Here is an 18,512-nt window from a genome sequence, read left to right as displayed (position 1 = left end):
GAATCATTACCAAAATGAGAGCATTGTCCCTACCTTTAACTGGAGATGGACGCGCACACGGCTCGTCCGTCCTTTTTGCCTGCTTTTAACGCTCTCTCCCCCTTTCATCTCCCGTTGTGTTGTTTTGCTTCTTTTGATACTTTCCATTTCATCCCATTTCTGGAGCTTTGAAACAGAGCCAGCGGTGAAAAGTAGGACACAATTGTGTGGGCCTTTCCTTCTCTTTCCGTGTCAGTTTCCATGTGAATTCACCCATTAAAGCCATACGAATTCCCTTCCGCATCCGTGATAGTTTGGTTTTTGTTTTTTTTAAATGAAAGGACACAGTCTTATTTTCACATACAGGTCATCCAGTGGTGGGATTCAAAATTTTTTACTACCAGTTCTGTGGGTGTGGCTTGGTGGGCGTGGCTTGGTAGGCGTGGCAGGGGAAGGATACTGTAAAATGTCCATTCTCTCCCCACTCCAGGGGAAGGTTACTGCAAAATCCCCATTTCCTCCCGATCAGCTGGGACTCGGGAGGCAGAGAATAAATGGGGGCAGGAGCCAGTCAGAGGTGGTATTTACTGGTTCTCCAAACTACTCAAAATTTCCGCTACTGGTTCTCCAGAACTGGTCAGAACCTGCTGAAACCCACCTCTGAGGTCATCCCCAACTTACAAATATTTGTTTAGTGACTGCCCAAAGTGCTCTATAGCGTTGTTTTGAGGGTAGGAGTTGAAACAGTTTATGTCCAGGTTGCGAGGGATCTGTAACAGTGGTCAGTTTCAATTTTTTTTACTACCGGTTCTGTGGGTGTGGCTTGGTGGGCATGGCATGGCTTAGTGGGTGTGGCTTGGTGGGCGTGGCAGGGGAAGCTTACTGCAAATTCCCCATTTCCTCCCAATCAGCTGGGACTTGGGAGGCAGAGAAGAGATGGGGGTGGGGCCAGTCAGAATTTTTACTACCGGTTCTCCGAACTACTCAAAATTTCCACTACCAGTTCTCCAGAACTGGTCAGAAACTGCTGAAACCCATCTCTGGTCTGTAAATATTTTCACAGCCCTCTTTTTGACTCATGCAGTATACAGGTCCTCAATGGAAGGCAGGTTGGTAGCCATTGTAAAATGCCCTTTTCTCTAACCACCTTCGTTCTCTCTTGTGTTTTCTAGCAACGGCACAGCTAACAAGATGAATGGCGCTCTGGATCATTCAGACCAACCAGACCCCGATGCTATTAAGATGTTTGTCGGGCAGATCCCCCGCTCGTGGTCAGAAAAAGAATTGAAAGAACTTTTTGAGCCTTACGGAGCTGTTTACCAGATCAACGTTCTCCGAGATCGGAGTCAAAACCCACCCCAAAGTAAAGGTAAGGGCATTTTGACACCCTGGACTAGGGGTCAGCAACCCGCGGCTCTGGAGCTGCATGTGGTTCATTCATCCCTCTGCTGCAGCTCCCTGTTGCTGGTCGGCTCCACAATTGATAAGGGTTTCAGTTACAACAGGTAGAGGAAAAGGAATGCCATGCTAGGAGGAGACTCTATGGTGGGGGAACCGACTTCCAGTCAGCAGAGGAAAAAGGATGCCATGCTAGGAGGAGACTCTATGGTGGGGGAACCGACTTCCAGTCAGCAGAGGAAAAAGGATGCCATGCTAGGAGGAGACTCTATGGTGGGGGAACTGGACTTCTGGTCAGCAGAGGAAAAAGGACGCTGTGCTAAGGGGAGACTATGGTGGGGGAAACCGATCTTCCGGTCGACTCCAGAATTGAATGGGGGCTTCTGGTTAGGACCTTTGTGGCTCTTTGAGTGTTTAAGGTTGCTGACCCCTGCCCTGGACCATAGAGGGGGGGTTCATAGGTTTCTCAGTGCCTCTCAGGATTTGGAAACTTGGTTCTTATATCCAACCATCCGGCCAAATTTATAAGGAAAGTCCCTAATATTTGTTATTTGGTAAAACATTACCAAGTAGGTAAAATCAATTCTAGAAGAGAGTGGGGATTGCTTGGTTATTTTCTTGCATGTGTTTCATTGCCCAACTAGATAACATCATCAGTGCTTGAAGGGAGTGGGGTTTGTGCTCAGTTTGTTTTCAAGTATCTTGCCCTGTCAGTGTTTGTGGATGTTGGAGAATTCAACGTGTAAGACTGCCACTCAGACAAAATCTGCCATCAACAGTCACATAGAGATAAACCACATCTACATACCTTTCAAAAGACACAATAAAAAAGCCAAAAAGGTAACAAAAAGAACAGAACATGTTCTTTCTAACAGTGAACACCCAGATAAGCAGAGATAGTAGAGTAGAGTAGAGTAGGGTAGGGTAGGGTAGGGTAGGATAGGGTAGAGTGCAGTGCAGTGCAGTGCAGTGGAATGGAATGGAATGGAATGGAATGGAATGGAACAGAATGGAACGGAACAGAACGGAACGGAACAGAATGGAATATGGAACAAAACAGAACAAAATACTTTATTGGCCAATTGTGATTGGACATACAAGGAATTTGTCTCCGGTGCATAAGCTCTCAGTGTACATACAAATAGTAAAGTGATAGGTCATAGATCATAGATCATAGTTATAATCATTAATCATAGGATACAACAACAAGTGATAAATCATTGATACCAATAGTAGAAATTATTAGGAAAGGTGAGAAGGTGAGAAAGATGAGAAAAATGAGAAGATAAGAAGGATAATATCAATACAGCTTATTTATACGGGTAAATATCTTTAGGCCTAAAACAGTGCTATGGGAGTTAGGTGTTCAGCAGATAATGGCATGGGGGGGGAAACCCTATATTTCTGTCTACAAAACAATACCCCAATCAAGGAACTACCAAGTCAGGAAAACAAGCTAACAGTGAACAACAGCCTAATCAAGGAATCACCAAGATATTCCCCCCCCAACAAGTGGCAAGCCACTTGTATATAGCAGAGAGCAAACCCACTCCTTTCTAGCACTGATGATGTTACTTAGTTGGGTAATGAAATGTCCGTGAGAAAACAACAAAGGTCAGAGACCACAGTTCAACCCTGGGCTACAAATCTTCTCTTCTCTTTTTTATCTCTGGTGTCTGACCTCCAATCCTTGTCTGGTTTCATAAACAACTTCCTCGTTTCTCAGCTAGTTGCTTTCGTCTCCGCCATCGAATTGGTCATTCTACTACCCCATCGACTTCTCCAAATAGTTTAGTTCACGTCACACTTTTCCTTCTACAGCTTAGCAAGTTCAGCAGATGGTGACGGCGGGGTCCTTTCAAAGGCCCGTGCAATCTTTCTAAATAGCTTATCTGGTTTGTTCGCGCGTGATCAGACATGGTTCCGAGCCCTGGCTTGTAAACCCCATGGCGATCTAAGTTTCTCGGGTCGAAATTTGTGACGCCGTCGTTCTGTAAGTCCGCTTCTTTAAACTGCGGGTTTGCAATGGTGAGTCTCGGAGATTTAATTTATATGCCGCCCTTCTCCGGAGACTCAGGGTGGCTTACAATGTGCTCAGCAATAGCCTTCATCCTTTTGTATATTTATACAAAGTCAGCTTATTGCCCCCACAAACTGGGTCCTCATTTCACCTACCTTAGAAAGGATGGAAGGCTGAGTCCACCTTGAGCCTTGGCGAGATTCAAACCTGCAGTAATTGCAGGCAGCTGGTCTTAATAACCAGCTTAATAACAGGGTGCCTTAGACCACTGTACTACGAAGGTTTGGTAGTAGATTGGCCACGGAGAGCATTGGAACAGGATCCACAATTGTCCAAGCTGCGCATTCCTAATTTGGCCCTCCGCATGCAAACATCTTGAATTTCCTGCACGTCTCTATTTCTGGACGTTTGATTACTTGCCTCGGATGTGCTCAATTTCCTCCAGCTTTGCTCAGCTACTGTCAGGAGGGAGGAAAAAGACCATATCTTTCAGAATCAAACTGCTTCTAAGGGATCTCAGAGCTTTCGTCTAAAAACTACCAGCTGTTCCTCGCTTTTCCTTTGCTTTCCTGGCTTGTTACCTTCCCTTTTCTCAAATTACCAATGCTTTCCTTCGCTTCTTGACTTTCTGCAACACTGCTAACTCTTTACTGAAGGAGCTGAAGGACTAGCAGAAGGCTGCCTCTTCTCAATTTCCTTGTATTTTTTCTTTGAAGACGTTTCGCTTCTCATCCAAGAAGCTTCTTCAGCTCTGATTGGATAGTGGGGAATGGAAGGATTATCCTGCCAGATAACGTAACCTTGGCGATGCTTTAATGGTTGTAAGCGTGAGAATTGGCTGTAAGTCACTTTTTCCAGCCACTGTAATTTTGACGAGTCGCTGTACGGATGGTTGTAAGTCGAGGACAACCTGAATTGCCAACTGAAATTGGGAGTGCAGAATTTCTTGAGAATTTTCTCATTGTTCTGAATCGATTGCCAAACGCAGTCATTATACTTCTGTTGTTATTTTTTCAATGTGGAGAAAAGTTCTACTTTTATACATTGGTTTGATAGGATTTGAATTGTTGCGGTGGTATTTCATTGTCCTTGGGGTTAACTTGCCATCCCAAAGGTGTGAGGAAAGCTACTCATTTAATTTAACTTAATTTAAAAGGGAATTTAAGTGCATTTATAGAGTACCTGATTTATCCAGCGGCTGCTGGTGTAGAATACAGGAGGACTGTTATGTCAAGGGATACTACTTATTATATTGAGCAGGGGTGGGCTTCGAAAAATTTAGCAAGGGATTCTCTGCCAGTTGCTGAATAGGCGTGGCCATGGTGGGCGTGGCCTAGTTGGCCTCCTGTACCACGGCAGGAGGATTGTTTTTGTCCTCCCCGGGTTCCGGAGGCTTTCCTCGAGCCTCTGGGAGGGTGAAAACAGCCTCCCCAGGCTCCAGAGGCCCTCTGGAGGCTGGAAACAGGCCCGTTTCTGGCCTTCCCGTACTTCTGGTAGGCCCGTTTTTCACCCTCCCTGAGCCTCCACGCATGCCCTGCGCTTACCTGCATCCAAAACAGGCCGCGTGAGGACTCCTGGGAGAGGAGGGGTGGGAGGGGCCAGCCAGGAGTGGGATTTGGGGGTTCTCCAAACTGCACAGAATCTTAGCTAGAGGTTCGTCCGAACCCCTGCGAACCCCCAGCAGCCCACCCCTGATATTGAGCTTGGTTTATTTTGATGGGGGGGGGACCTGATTTCCAGGAGATTTTTTTCCAACTTCCTAATCAGACCTGAGACTTTGAAATTCCCTGGTCATTTCCCATCCAACTCCCAACCCAATTCAACCCTTTTCCGCTTGTTTCACAGTTACCACCTGCTGTATTTTATTTATTTGGTTTTTTTTAAAAAAAAAAACCTAACATTACTCAAAGCAATAATTTGAAGGATACGGATGGATTTGCATGGACATTTGCATATCAAAAGGAGGACGGTCCTTTAACATAAAATTTAGAATAGGCTGCATTCTTTGCTGATTTTTACACACGTGTAAACATAGCCTAAGGTAGGACAGAAAATAATAGGAACCCATCTGGATGCAATTTGAACCGATTTCTGGCAAGACGGGGAGAAAATGGAAAGAAGAGTTAAAATGTGCACAGTTTGATTAATTATGTGCCATCGAATTGATGTTAACTTTTAGGGACTACATAGCTTTTTCTTCCATGACAGTCTCTCCGTAATGTCAGCGTCCCAACAAACTCCACATAGTCATTCAGAACTCCGAGACACCTAACTTGGTCCTTCAGCTCTCTAATAGCAACAGCACTTAAACTTAAATCCTGCTTCCTAGTGCTTTACAGCTCTCTCTAAGACAGAGGTGTCAAACTCAAGGCCCAGAGGCCAGATCCAACCCACGTGGTACTTAGATCTGACCATGGGGCTGCCCTGGGAATAGCAAAGGACCGGCCCATGGAGGCCGTCCCAGCCGAAAACGGAGCTCGGGAGCCCGTTTTTGCTGGCAGAGCATTCGGGCCACCACAGGTGTCCCCCCGACATGAGTGACATCATGCCGGCCACCACCACCCCTGCCCCCCCCGAGGTCAAACACAACCCTGATGCGGCCCTCAGTGAAATTGAGTTTGAGGCCTCTGCTCTAAGGGGTTTACAGAGTCAGCCTATCCAACAATCTGGATCCTCATTTTACTGACCTCAGAAGGATGTCATGATCGAACTTCAGGCTGTGGGTCACGTTTGCCTGCAATACTGCTGTCAGGCCTTGGAAGCCCAATCTTTTGCATTGGGCTTTCAGACTTGCCACATTTACTACTGTGGGAAACTGGGAGGGGGGATTGTATGGAGCATGGGTGATATGTAGTCATAATAACATTCTTTTCTCAGAGAGTCAAGGCCATTTTGCCCTGGACCTGGAGGACTGGAACTGGGAGGCATCTCCAGTTGGGAGATGTTTGATTGGACCATGTGATGGACCACTCATTCAATGCACCCATCACCACTATTAATTAAGTCCATCCACTTCATTGCTGGTTGTTCAATTCCAGCTTTTCCTGCATTACAATCTTGTCCAGAGAGGTAAACCCAGTTTAATTCCCCCCCCCATTGGACGGGGGGGGATTTAATTTAATTTAATTTAATTAATTCAATTTATATGCTGCCCCTCTCCGAAGACTCAGGGCGGCCCACAATACATTTTTAAAAATCATTATAAAAACATTTAAAAATTAAAAACATTAAAAACATTAAAAACTCATTCACGCCATTCATGGCCGGATCTCGCCAGATCACAAGAGCAAGATCAACGGCCCCAGGCCTGCCGGAAAAGCCAGGTCTTCACCGCTTTTCAGAAGGCCAATAGGGTGGAGATGGTCCAGACCTCAGGAGGTAATTGGTTCCAGAGAGCTGGGGCAGCAACAGAGAAGGCCCTCCCCCGCGGGCCCACCAGTCGGCATTGTTTAGCTGACGGGACCAGGAGGAGACCAACTCTGTGGGAGTTATGCAGAAGAAGGCGGTCTCAAAAATGAGTCAAAACAGACTCGTTTACGAGTAGCAGGATATCTGAATTCTGAGCAGAATTTGGGAGACTGAAAAGGGAAGTCGACTCATGGTTTCAGTGGCTGACTTTGATGTTCTTATACCTGACACAGGTAGTCCTCAATTTACAACATTTAGTGACTGTTTGAAGTTACAGTGGCACTGAAAAAATGACTTATCGTTTTTCACACTTATGATCATTGCAGCATCCCCACAATTATATGATAAAAAAATTCAGACACAATTATATGATAAAAAAATTCAGACACTTGGCAACTAATTCATATTTATGTTGATTGCAGTGTCCGGGTTTATGTGATCCCCTTCTGACAGCAAAGTCCATGGGAAAACCCAATTCACTTAACATCCAAGGCAAGATAGGTTGTAAAATGGGGCCCACCTCACTTAACAAGTGCCTCACTCAGCTGTAGAAATTTTAATTGTAAGGTCGTAAGTTGAGAACTTCCTACAGGCTGTATGAGAAATGACCAGGTCTTCCATATTCTTTCAGTCTTCTTTAGTTTCACATTTACAGCAAATACAATATCTGTGCAGATGTCCAAGTGATCTCAAGGCAGCTGCACAATTTTTTTCTTCTTCAAGGAGTACGTTATTGTCATCTCCAAGACATCCCAGCAGTTTTGGGGTTAAATACTTGGACATCTCAGCTTTTGAGCAGAGCAGGGATTTTCAGACTGTTGCATCCCAGCTGCAGCCTCTTTCGTAATTGACAGAGCACAATATTGATTGTGGACTTATTAAAACCACATGCACATTTTTTGTAACCGAACAGGCTGTGCAAAACAAACCGAAGCTGATCTACTGAAGTCTTTCTCCACCATCAATGTCCTTGTCCTTCATTTATGCCCAATTAATCCTATCTGCTTATCTGGTTCAGTGGTGGGTTTCCAATTTTTTTACTACCAGTTCTGTGGGTGTGGTTTGGTGGGCACGGCTTGGTGGGCGTGGCAGGGGAAGGATACTGTAAAATCTCCATTCCCACCCCACTTCAGGGGAATGATCCCGTAAAATCTCCATTCCCATCCTACTCCAGGGGAAGGTTATTGCAAAATCCCCATTTCCTCCCAATCAGCTGGAATTTGGGAGGCAGAGAATAGATGGGGGCAGAGCCAGTCCGAATTTTTACTACAGGTTCTCCGAACTACTCAAAATTTCCGCTACCAGTTCTCCAGAACTGGTCAGAACTTGCTGAAACCCACTTCTGATCTGGTTGTAAAGAAGCGGAAATTGGAATTGAAGAGCTGGAATTTGGGGGGGGGGTTTCTCCTAGGTACAGTTCTTAACAGTCAGTTTGGTGTAGTGCAGGGGTGAAATCCACTTACCTTCACTGCCGGTTTAGCTACCGAGCTGCCTCTCCTTCTTCACTGTTCCTATAGGACAGATCCGGTCCGAAGACCCCCTGGCGACTGTTCATTTGGCTGGGTTTTGCCAGGCTCATCGGAGCCTGGTATTTTCCCAACCAGTCACGCCGCTCACTTCCGGAAAACTCTTCCGGTTTGCAAATGGGAGTGCGCACATGCACACTCTTCGCTCGCTCATGACACCTCTGCACATGTGCAGGGCCTTCTGCACATACACAGAGCATCAAAAAAAGGATGTGATGACATCCGGGCAGGTAGATGGAGCCTCCCACCACCGGCGCTACCAGTTCGCCCGAGCCAGATAGAACTTGCTGCATTTCCCCACTGGTGTAGTGGTTAAATTCTGCCCTAGAAATCAGGAGATGGTAGTTCTAGTCCCGATTTAGGCATGAAAACCATCCAGGTGACTTTGGCCAATCACCAGGAAACACTGAGTTCTAGTCCTGCCTTAGGTTTGAAAGCCAGCTGGGTGACTTTGGACAAGTCTCTCTATCTCTCTCTCAGCCCAACCCACCTCAGAGGGTTGTTACACCTGAGGTTCTCTTAATACGAGGATCTTCACTGCTCCACTATCTCCCAAGATCAAAACTACTATTGTACCTGACAGCCACAACCCAGGGGTGAAATGCTTCCAGTTCAGACCAGATCGCCCGATCTGGTAGCGATGGAGGCGGGTGGTTCAGAGAACCGGTAGCAAAAATCCCTGCCCCCCCACCCCCATGCCCGGCTGAGCCACGCAATCATCAGAGGCTTTTTTTTTTAATTTTTAAAAGCATTTTTTCTACAACCTCTTAAGCCAAAAAAATGCTTTTAAAAGTAAAAAAAAAAAAAGCCTCTGATGATCGCGTGGCTCTGCTGGGATCATCAGTGGCTTTTAAAAGCATTTTTTCTACAACCTCTTCAGACGAAGAGGTTGTAGAAAAAAATGTTTTTAAAAGGAAAAAAAGCCTCTGACGATCAGGCAACTCAGCTGGGACTGTCAGAGGCTTTTAAAAACATTTTTTTCGGCCGAAGCAGTTGTAGAAAAAATGCTTTTAATTTTTTTTTTAAAAAAAAGTTGGCCACGCCCACCCAGTCACATTACCCGCCTACCCATCAAGCCACACCCACAGAACCGGTAGTAACAAATTTTACATTTCATCACTGCCACAACCTAAATGCATCAGGATTTATCTTGGGTTCGTACTCTGTGCCGTTTGACTCATTTTACAGCATGAAACCACAGGAATAAAACTTCCTACGGCTTAGCAACTTCAACTTAAATAGAAGCTGGGTTACCGATTTTTACTTTACCGCAGTGTTTCTCAGACATGGCCCCTTGAAGGAGATGTGTGGACTTCAACTCCCAGAATTCCCCAGCCACCATACTGAAGCATGTTGAGAAATACTGCTCTATGGCATAAAACCTACTAGATTATTTTTCAGGCCCCAGTCCAAGGAGTTATCTTACTTTCCAGCCCTTTGCTCTTGACCGATGAGGTTTAAACCGGAAAGATATAGAATTGCCAACCAAGCTAAAGTAGTTAAGAGTTCTGCCTGACGATCAAAAGCACATCCTATCTGACAAGGGAGATCAATAAAGTTTCAGTCTCTGAGCAAATGGCTTCTTAAAAACAGAGAGAAAGAAAATATCACTACTACTGCAGGCTCAGGGATGAAACAAAATGGGTTTGTGAGGAGGAGAAGGGAAAGAAAAAAAATCCTTGAAATGTAGAAAAAGAGTTCGTCTTAATGCTGGGTAGAAATTATCCTCAAAGGAGAGGGTTTTTTTTAAAAAAAGAGGAAAAAAAGAAGATGTTTCAAGGTGAAGGATGCATTGAAAATATTCTTTGGATTAGGAGAGTCAAAGATGTCATGAAAAAAAAAAGCCAAGCCTTGAAGAAAAAAAAAAAAATAACTGTGAGAGAATAGCTCATGAAAGCTGAAAAATATTCAGAATAAGGCATAAAAGAAGAAAAGGTAATATGGATAACATATCCATAGGAAAGCAAGCATGAATATGTCCTGCCTTAGCCAAAAAAGGCAGCTGGGTAACTTTTGACCAATCACCAGGAGACTGAATTCTAGTCCTGCCTTAGCCAAGAAAGCCAGCTGGGTGACTTTGGGCCAATCACCAGGAGACTGTGAGTTCTAGTCCCGCCTTAGCTAAGAAAGCCAGCTGGGTGACTTTGGGCCAATCACCAGGAGACTGTGAGTTCTAGTTCTGCCTTAGCCAAGAAAGCCAGCTGGGTGACTTTGGGCCAATCACCAGGAGACTGTGAGTTCTAGTCCCGCCTTAGCCAAGAAAGCCAGCTGGGTGACTTTGGGCCAATCACCAGGAGACTGTGAGTTCTAGTCCTGCCTTAGCCAAGAAAGCCAGCTGGGTGACTTTGGGCCAATCACCAGGAGACTGTGAGTTCTAGTCCCTCCTTACCCAAGAAAGCCAGCTGGGTGACTTTGGGCCAATCACCAGGAGCCTGTGAGTTCTAGTTCCACCTTAGGCATGAAAGACAGCTGGGTAACTTTGGGCCAATCACCAGGAGACTGTGAATTCTAGTCCCACCTTACCCAAGAAAGCCAGCTGGGTGACTTTGGGCCAATCACCAGGAGACTGTGAGTTCTAGTTCTGCCTTAGCCAAGAAAGCCAGCTGGGTGACTTTGGGCCAATCACCAGGAGACTGTGAGTTCTAGTCCTGTCTTTGCCATGAAAACCAGCTAGGTGACTTTGGGCCAGTTCATCTCTCTCAGTCCAATCCACCTAACAAGGTTGTTGTTGTGAGAAACATAAGAAGAGGAAGATGTGTTAGATATGTTGGCTGCCTTGAGTTATTTATAGAAATAATAAAGGTGATCTGTGTGTGTGTGTGTGCACGCACGCACACTCATTTGTGTTTGTGCATGCATGTGTAATGTCTCTGTGTAAATATATAAATGAATCTCATATTTCTGGGAAGTTTTACCCATGATGAAAACCTTTGTTTGTGAAGGTTTGGAAAGAAAAAGATGGAGATAATTGAATTGCCCAAGACCAAAGGAAGGGCAGAAATATCTGTTACACTTGTCATATTTATTTACTTATTTATATTTTGTATTTCTAAACTGCCCATTTCCTTCAAAGAGGGGCTCATTTGGTTTTATTTCAATCTCCTGGGAAGGAACTAGAATAATAAAAGTTATTTTCACTATGACAGCAAGTCATTGTTTAAAGTAGACCAAGATTCAACACAGAGCAACTTCATGATGGAGGGAGGGAAGGAGGAAGGAAGGGGAAATTGAGGGAGGGAAAGGAAGTTGAAGGAAGGAAGGAAGGAAGGAGGGAGAAGTTGAGGGAGGGAATGGGAAGTTGAGGGAGGGAAGGAAGGGGAAGTTGAGGGAAGGGACAGGAAGTGGAGGGAAGGAAGGGGAAGCTGAGGAAGGGAAGGGAAGTTGAGGGAGGGAAGGAGGAAGGAAGGGGAAATTGAGGGAGGGAAGGGAAGTTGAAGGAAGAAAGGAAGGAAGGAAGGAAAGGAAGGGGAAGTTGAGGGAAGGGAAGGGAAGTTGAGGGAAGGAGGGAAGGAAGGAAGGGGAAGTTGAGGAAGGGAAGTTGAGGGAGGAAAGGAAGGGGAAGGAAGGAGAAGTTGAGGGAGGGAAGGAAGGAAGGGGAAGTTGAGGAAGGGAAGGGAAGGGAAGTTGAGGGAAGGAAGGAAGGGGAAGTTGAGGAAGGGAAATTGAGGGAGGGAGGGAAGGAAGGTGAAGTTGAGGGAGGGGAGGGAGGGAAGGAAGGAAGGAAGGAGCACTTCACTTAAGTTGTTTTTCGATTTCCCCTGGACTTTATTCCCCTTGCAGCCCAATATCCATGGTTTTAATTGCCACATGTTGGCCTTTCACATCACAGATTAAACGTGATGGTGCATAAATATATGATTTCTGGAAAGCAGGGAAGAGTCATTGATTCGCAGGCTGACACCACAAGCTTTGAGTTTAAAGGAAGGATTTTCCGAGAGGGTCACCGTGTCTTGTCCAAGAATAAAATTAACCACCAAGAGAAAGGGATTTTGTATAATCAGGCCTGCCTTGAAAGAATTAACACTCTGTGATTTATATTTGGAACAATAAATGAACTGTAAATTGTTTGTCTGGCATGTTTCAGTCTTGTTTCTTTTAATGAATCTACCCAATTAGCGATCTTTAGGGCAGATACCATAGACCCATGATTAAATTTTTAATTATGTTTAAACTATAAAACAAACAGTTGTACACAGTAATTTAAAGCAAACATCGGTTGCGGATGGAAGAACAGAGGAAAAAGCTATATAACCATGTCCTTCCCCTTGGCTCTCAATGAATCTTCAGCATCTGCGTGAAGAACTGTATAGGACAGGGGTCAGCAACCTGCGGCTCTGGAGCCGCATGTGGCTCTTTCTCCCCTCTGCTGTGGCTCTGTCACTCAAAATATACGTCACAACCGCCAATGTGCGACTCCTGCCGGCACGCGATTTATTGAGCTTTTCAACCTTTTCAAAAAGGTTGCAATGGGAGCACCGGTCATAACGGGACAAAACTTCAGTCTGAAGTGATCTTTTGCAGAATGAATCTGAAACTGTGCAGAGGAATAAGCCTGGAATAACAATGCCAGATTCTCAAACTAAACTGTTGGATAAAACCTGGTTTACAACCCACAGTCGGCAATGTGTAAATCCAGCTTTCAGGTAATCAGACCTCACCGAGATCAAACAAAGCATGGCCTTAGGCATATGCAAAATGTTGTTTTTGATCTCGAAATGCCAACCATTACTCAGAAACGAGCTGTTTCTACCTATCCTGGTAGATTTTATTTTATTTTATTTTTTTGGAAAAAACATTGTTTCAAACATTTCCAGAACAGCTTGCTTCAAATTTGAAGGGGTTTTCATTCGGAAACATTCTGCACACATTCTGTGTTGCTTTCAAAACCGTGAATAGTCCTCAAGGACCTAAAATGAAAGTAATTAAAAAGACAGGGCAAAGCAGTCATTCATTCATTCACTCACTCATTCATTCATTCTTTTTGTGACCTGCTGCCCAATCCAGAAAAACTTCTGGGCAACAATTAACAGAATTAATAATGTATTCTATTCACCAAGAAAGAGGCCTTTTATTGAGGAGATAATATCACCAATAAAAGGCCTTTTCTTGGCAATGAAAATTTATGTCAGCCCCCTAACCCTAACCCTAACCCTAACCCTAACCCCTCCATACCAGAGCTGTGTAGCAAACACTTATTAACAGCCAAGTTTTCTGAGTCCAAAAACACAATCTTCACACTTCTTCTTCAGCCACCACCGTAAGAGTTCACACATCTTCTCCTTCAGCTAGGCCCGAATTCTATTTTCCTATTACTCTTGTTCCTTGCCTTTTGCTCTCCATTTAATGTCAAAGACAGTTGAAGAAGATAATATTTCTCTTTGTGTTTGCAGATCATGAGATATAAAATTATGGCTGGTTTAAGTTGGACGGCTTTAACCTGAGTGACTCCACTGGGGCCTTATGTTTCTATAGCAAAGTATTATGTGTTTTTCTAGTTCAATTAGAAATCCCCTTCTTGGTGTCAGATTTAATTCAGTCTGCCTGAGTGTGTGGGAAACACTGGTGTGGAAAAATTCCTGCCATCTTTATTCTTCTGGCGGTTTATTTATAGACAATGTGTACATCGATGTAGATGTATTTACTGGTACATTTTTTTGTCTCCTGATGCAATCCAAAGAGATGTGGCGGCAGGGGTGAAATCTTGCAGGTTCTGACAGGTTCTGGAGAACTGGTAGCGGAAATTTTGAGTAGTTTGGAGAACTGGCAAATGCCACCTCTGGCTGGCCCCAGAGTGGGGTGGGAATGGAAATTTTGCAATATCCTTCCCTCAGGAGTGGGGAGGGAATGGATATTTTGCAGTATCTGTCCCCTGCCATGCCCACCAAGCCACGCCCACCAAGCCACCCACACCAGCGAGCCACGCCTACAGAACCGGTAGTAAACAAATTTGAATTTCACAACTGGATGTGGGTCTTTTTATTTTGCATTGTATTGCATATTCGGCAGTGGTGGGTTTCAAATTTTTTTACTACCGGTTCTGTGGGCGTGGCTTGGTGGGCGTGGCAGGGGAATTCATTATTGTTGTTGTTGTTATAAAATAATTATATAAATTATATATATATTTTTATATAATTATAAAGAACAGACCTTTATTTCAGAATTGTGCCCTTTAGGCTGATTTATATTCTTCAAAAATTCCTTTTGCTCTTTTATTTTCAGTCATTTAACTTCAACATACGAATGGTACCCCTAAATGCACAGGCTTTCGCAATCACAAAAGAAAAAAAAATAGGGAAATTGAAGTTTTAAAAAAATAAAACTTACGTAGAATGTTTAATTTTAGATATTTCTAACAGAATGTCTTTTTGTAAAGTTTCTCTCGCCTTTGCTTTTGAATTTTCATTTGTAAAGCAAAGTTGTAAACGTAAAATACTTCTTTTTTATCCTCGTGATCCTTGTTCAGATTTGCCTCTTTTTCAGGTTTATCTTTATTTTATTTTTTTTCCAAACAAGACAGTCAGAGAGAGCTCGTAAATTGCTATCCCTCCTGGATTTTTCTGTCCCATCTAACATCGCACACTCCGATTTCCCCCTTGTTGCCTGCAGATTGCTGGGCCCACACAGATACACAAAGTCCTATTGTGCTTACTTCCCTCTGAAGAAACAAAGCAGATCTTTTATTCAAGGAGACGCTGATTAAGCTCCTTGTTCCAGAGCTCAAAATTGTGATCACTCCATTGTTTTGAGTCTTACAAAGGCCTCATAAAGCCTGCGAAATCTCAAAGGGGAGAGAGGGGATATTCTGAAGCTTTGACGTGCTCAGTAGCAATACATCCCCCGCTGTCAAGCGCCAGGGAAATCAGAAGTTCCAGGCAGTTCAAATAGGTATAAAGATTTATTGCAGGCTTAAGCTCTCTACAAGAATCTGAGCTACTAAGGGTCAAAGGAAATACCGCAGGTGGTAAATAAGAGTCAATGGAATTCAAAGTGGGGTGGATTTCGATCCCTTGTGGGCGGGAAGGGACTCGAGACTGATGACTCATTTGGCCCCTCCCTCCGGCTCAGCCTGGTCGTCTCCTACATCCACCCTTTCACTGCTCATCTTCACATGTGTGTATGATAGTCCTCTTCCACCTACATTTATATCACCCATCAGTTCAACGGTGATCTTGGGAGAGTGTTCAGAGCTGGCTACGCATTCAGAAAAAAAACCTACTAAAATCTAAACATTTGCAAAGTTTGCAGATTGCACCTTTATCGCATGGTGTCGTTTGTCTGGAATTTTGAAGCATGTAGACAGGGGAGACACGCGAGAGAATTTATCCGTTGCTCAATAAAATTTTGAGAGATCCAGTGATTTAATTCCTAGAAAATGGACAGTTTGAAAAATCTTTTACCGAACGTTCTTTATTTTTTTTCTTGACTAGCACCGATGATGTTATCTAGTTGGGGTATTGAAAAATCTGGAAGAAAACCGCCAAGCTCAGAGAGCATCAAGGACCCCTTATTTCAATGCTGAGCTATAAATATTCTCTTTTAAATAAAGTCCACATTTTCCCAAGCCCTTCATGTCATGTTAGATTTTTAAAATGTTTTTTAAAAATGAGAATAGAATAGAACATGAATAGAATAGAAAGAATAGAATAGAATAGAATAGAATAGAATAGAATAGAATAGAATAGAATAGAAATTAAAATTATAAAAATAAGATAAGGTAAGATAAGATAAGATGATAAGATAAGATAAAATAAGATAAAAAGTAAAATAAAGTAAAATAAATAAAATAAATAAAAATAAAAATAAAAAACAGCAGTATTGTGGAATGGATGATAAGGGCCGGAGAAGAAAAACATTTTGCTGTTGTTTTGTTTAATTTTTCCTCCCATTTTAAAAAGAAAATTCTAATCCTCCAAAAGGGATAATGGCTCTTTTTTAAAATATAGAATTGGTGTGAGGTGTTTTTTTTTCCCCTTGCTTTGCAAGTGCTAAGTTCCAAAAGGATACTGGATCAGTAAATAAATCTGTATTGCTTTTTTTTTTCCCATCCTCCTCCTGTCACTTAAAGAAATTAAGTGCTCCATTTATGGAGGAGAGAAAAATCCTTCACAATAAAAAGAGGAAATGTTCTTTATTAGTGTTGTGTTTTCCTTGAAGTTCTAAAGGGAGTGAATTGCCTCTATTCACAATACAGCCTAATAGTATTTTATAAGCTGCTTCCATCTAAACTCCTAATACTTTAATCATCTTTGTTTCACTCCCAAATTTCCTCCACCCCTGTTTTCCAAAATTCTTATTTATTCGGAAGGCATTCTGGCAAAAATTCCTGAGGCAGAATATGCCGGATTGTTACATTATGTGTCACACATAGATAGATACCCACACATTCCAGCTTAGCTAATATTGAAATAACTTGAGACAATGCATTGAAATCTTGATACATGATATAGATTAACTTGAATCAGAGTTCAGTGCGAAGTTTTATTTAAATAGAAATGTGTGCTACCTTATTTAAATGCAAATGTACGTGACACTTTGCAAAAGTTTTTAAAAATGTGCTGTCGCTATGAATGGTATAAACAGAAGGTTGTGAATTCTTTTCCAAGAAAGAAACTTTTCCTTTTTTTTTTTTAAATCTGCAATAGGTTTTCTTACAAATTTAGGTTAGGAGAGCATCGGGTTCTAATGGATAGCGGTGATGCCCAGTTATTTCAAAGCCCCTGTTTTAAAATATTTGATATTTCTGAAGGCTGTAGAATATTTACCATATTTCGAAAGTGCAATCCAGTTGAGTATGCTATAAAGTTCAGCCCATGAGAAGACAAAGGGCCACCAGTGCACATAGTGGTTGGTTGCTACCGGTTTATCCCGGGTTCGGCAAACCGGTAGTGGCAGCAGCAGGAGGCTCTGCGCAAGCGAACTGGTAGCAATGGGTTTTGTTCCTAGTGCACGCATGAGAAGAGCTACCAGAAGGCAAGAGCAGCTAAAGCAGAGAGGATGACTCGGGAGTAGGGCCAAGAGATGATTGACCCCTCCCATAAGGCTTAAAAGACCAGCAACAGCTCTTGGGCTCTTTGTCAGAAAACAACGTTGATAGATTTGTTTCTTGTCTTGCTGCATTTCTTTCTTGTCGGTGTCTTCTGCTTCTGAACTTTTGCCAAGAAAAGCCTTTGGCAGGTTGCCTAATTAGACCAAGGTTGGTGATAAGGCTGAAGAATTTGTGTTATGAAGAATTTGTTTTGAATTAGTTTGGACTACGCTGAGAATGAGTTAATTCTCAGCTGTTCTAATAAAGTCTGTTTGTTTTTGAACTGATTGCGTCTGATAATACCTACTTGGGCCTGGGTCACAACATGTTACTAACTTAACAACTGCAGTGATTCACTTAACAACTGTGCCAGGAGAGGTCATAAAATGAGGCAAAATTCACTTAATAAATGTCTCTCTGAGCAACATAAAACTTTGGACTTAATTGTGGTCATAGGTCAAGGACAACCTGTAAAGCAAATTACTTCATCGTTGAAGATATACTCTGAGAATGTTTAGGGAGGAGCTGCCTTGATCTGCTTCCTCCCAGCCAAGCTATTTAAACTTCACTGTCTCTTATTCTTCTGGAATGTAGCTCCTCCCTCCTGGGAATCCAGACTACATTCCACTACACTGTTCAACTTTTCTAAATGATGCACTCCAAATATTTTGGTGCTGTAATTCCAAAATATCTACAATGCTACTTGGAAGAAGGTCGCCCTACTTATAGGTTCTTCCTGCCCATAGCTCTTCCAGCAATGTTTTAAGTGCCAAAAGGAAGTTATTCCTCAATAACTCATTATTATTTAGTTACTGTCCAAAATAATAATAATAATCAAAACATTATTTCCATTAATGTTCATAGAGGAGAGGACCTGTCTGTCCTGGCATCATTTTAAAATAATTTTGATAGAGGAGGATCCACCAGAAACTTTGGCTGACAGGTACGCTGGCATCCCTCCTTGGCATAACTCAAAAATTAATTTGCCCGTCACCTCTAGCACAATGCAGTGTGTTTTATTGGCAGATCCAAAGTTACAATTCGGTACGGTCTCCGAGAGCCACGGTCCTCATCATGTAGTCAGCAAGACAGTAAACAGTCATTTCCAATCTGCTAATATTTTATGTGAACTGGCACTGTATGTTGTATATCATTT

General features: G+C 43.0%; 1 protein-coding gene across 11 annotated transcripts in view; it reads left to right on the top strand.

Annotated features, from left to right (window-relative positions):
• Nucleotides 1-18,512, top strand: part of CELF2 (CUGBP Elav-like family member 2) — a 363,207-nt gene that overhangs the window by 176,656 nt on the left and 168,039 nt on the right. For all 11 annotated transcript variants that reach the window (XM_070947540.1, XM_070947538.1, XM_070947536.1 and 8 more), the window contains exon 2: nucleotides 1,152-1,348. In XM_070947540.1, coding sequence (XP_070803641.1) covers nucleotides 1,152-1,348 — 197 coding nt within the window. The remainder of the gene's footprint in view (nucleotides 1-1,151; nucleotides 1,349-18,512) is intronic.

The sequence above is a fragment of the Pituophis catenifer genome, unplaced genomic scaffold (assembly GCF_029215685.1).
Source record: "Pituophis catenifer annectens isolate HBS135680 unplaced genomic scaffold, rPitCat1.0.hap2 SCAF_7, whole genome shotgun sequence".
In the NCBI taxonomy this organism is placed as follows: Eukaryota; Metazoa; Chordata; class Lepidosauria; order Squamata; family Colubridae; genus Pituophis; species Pituophis catenifer.
The sequence above is the reverse complement of the archived record's forward strand: the minus strand, read 5'-3'. Positions and strand labels throughout refer to the sequence as shown.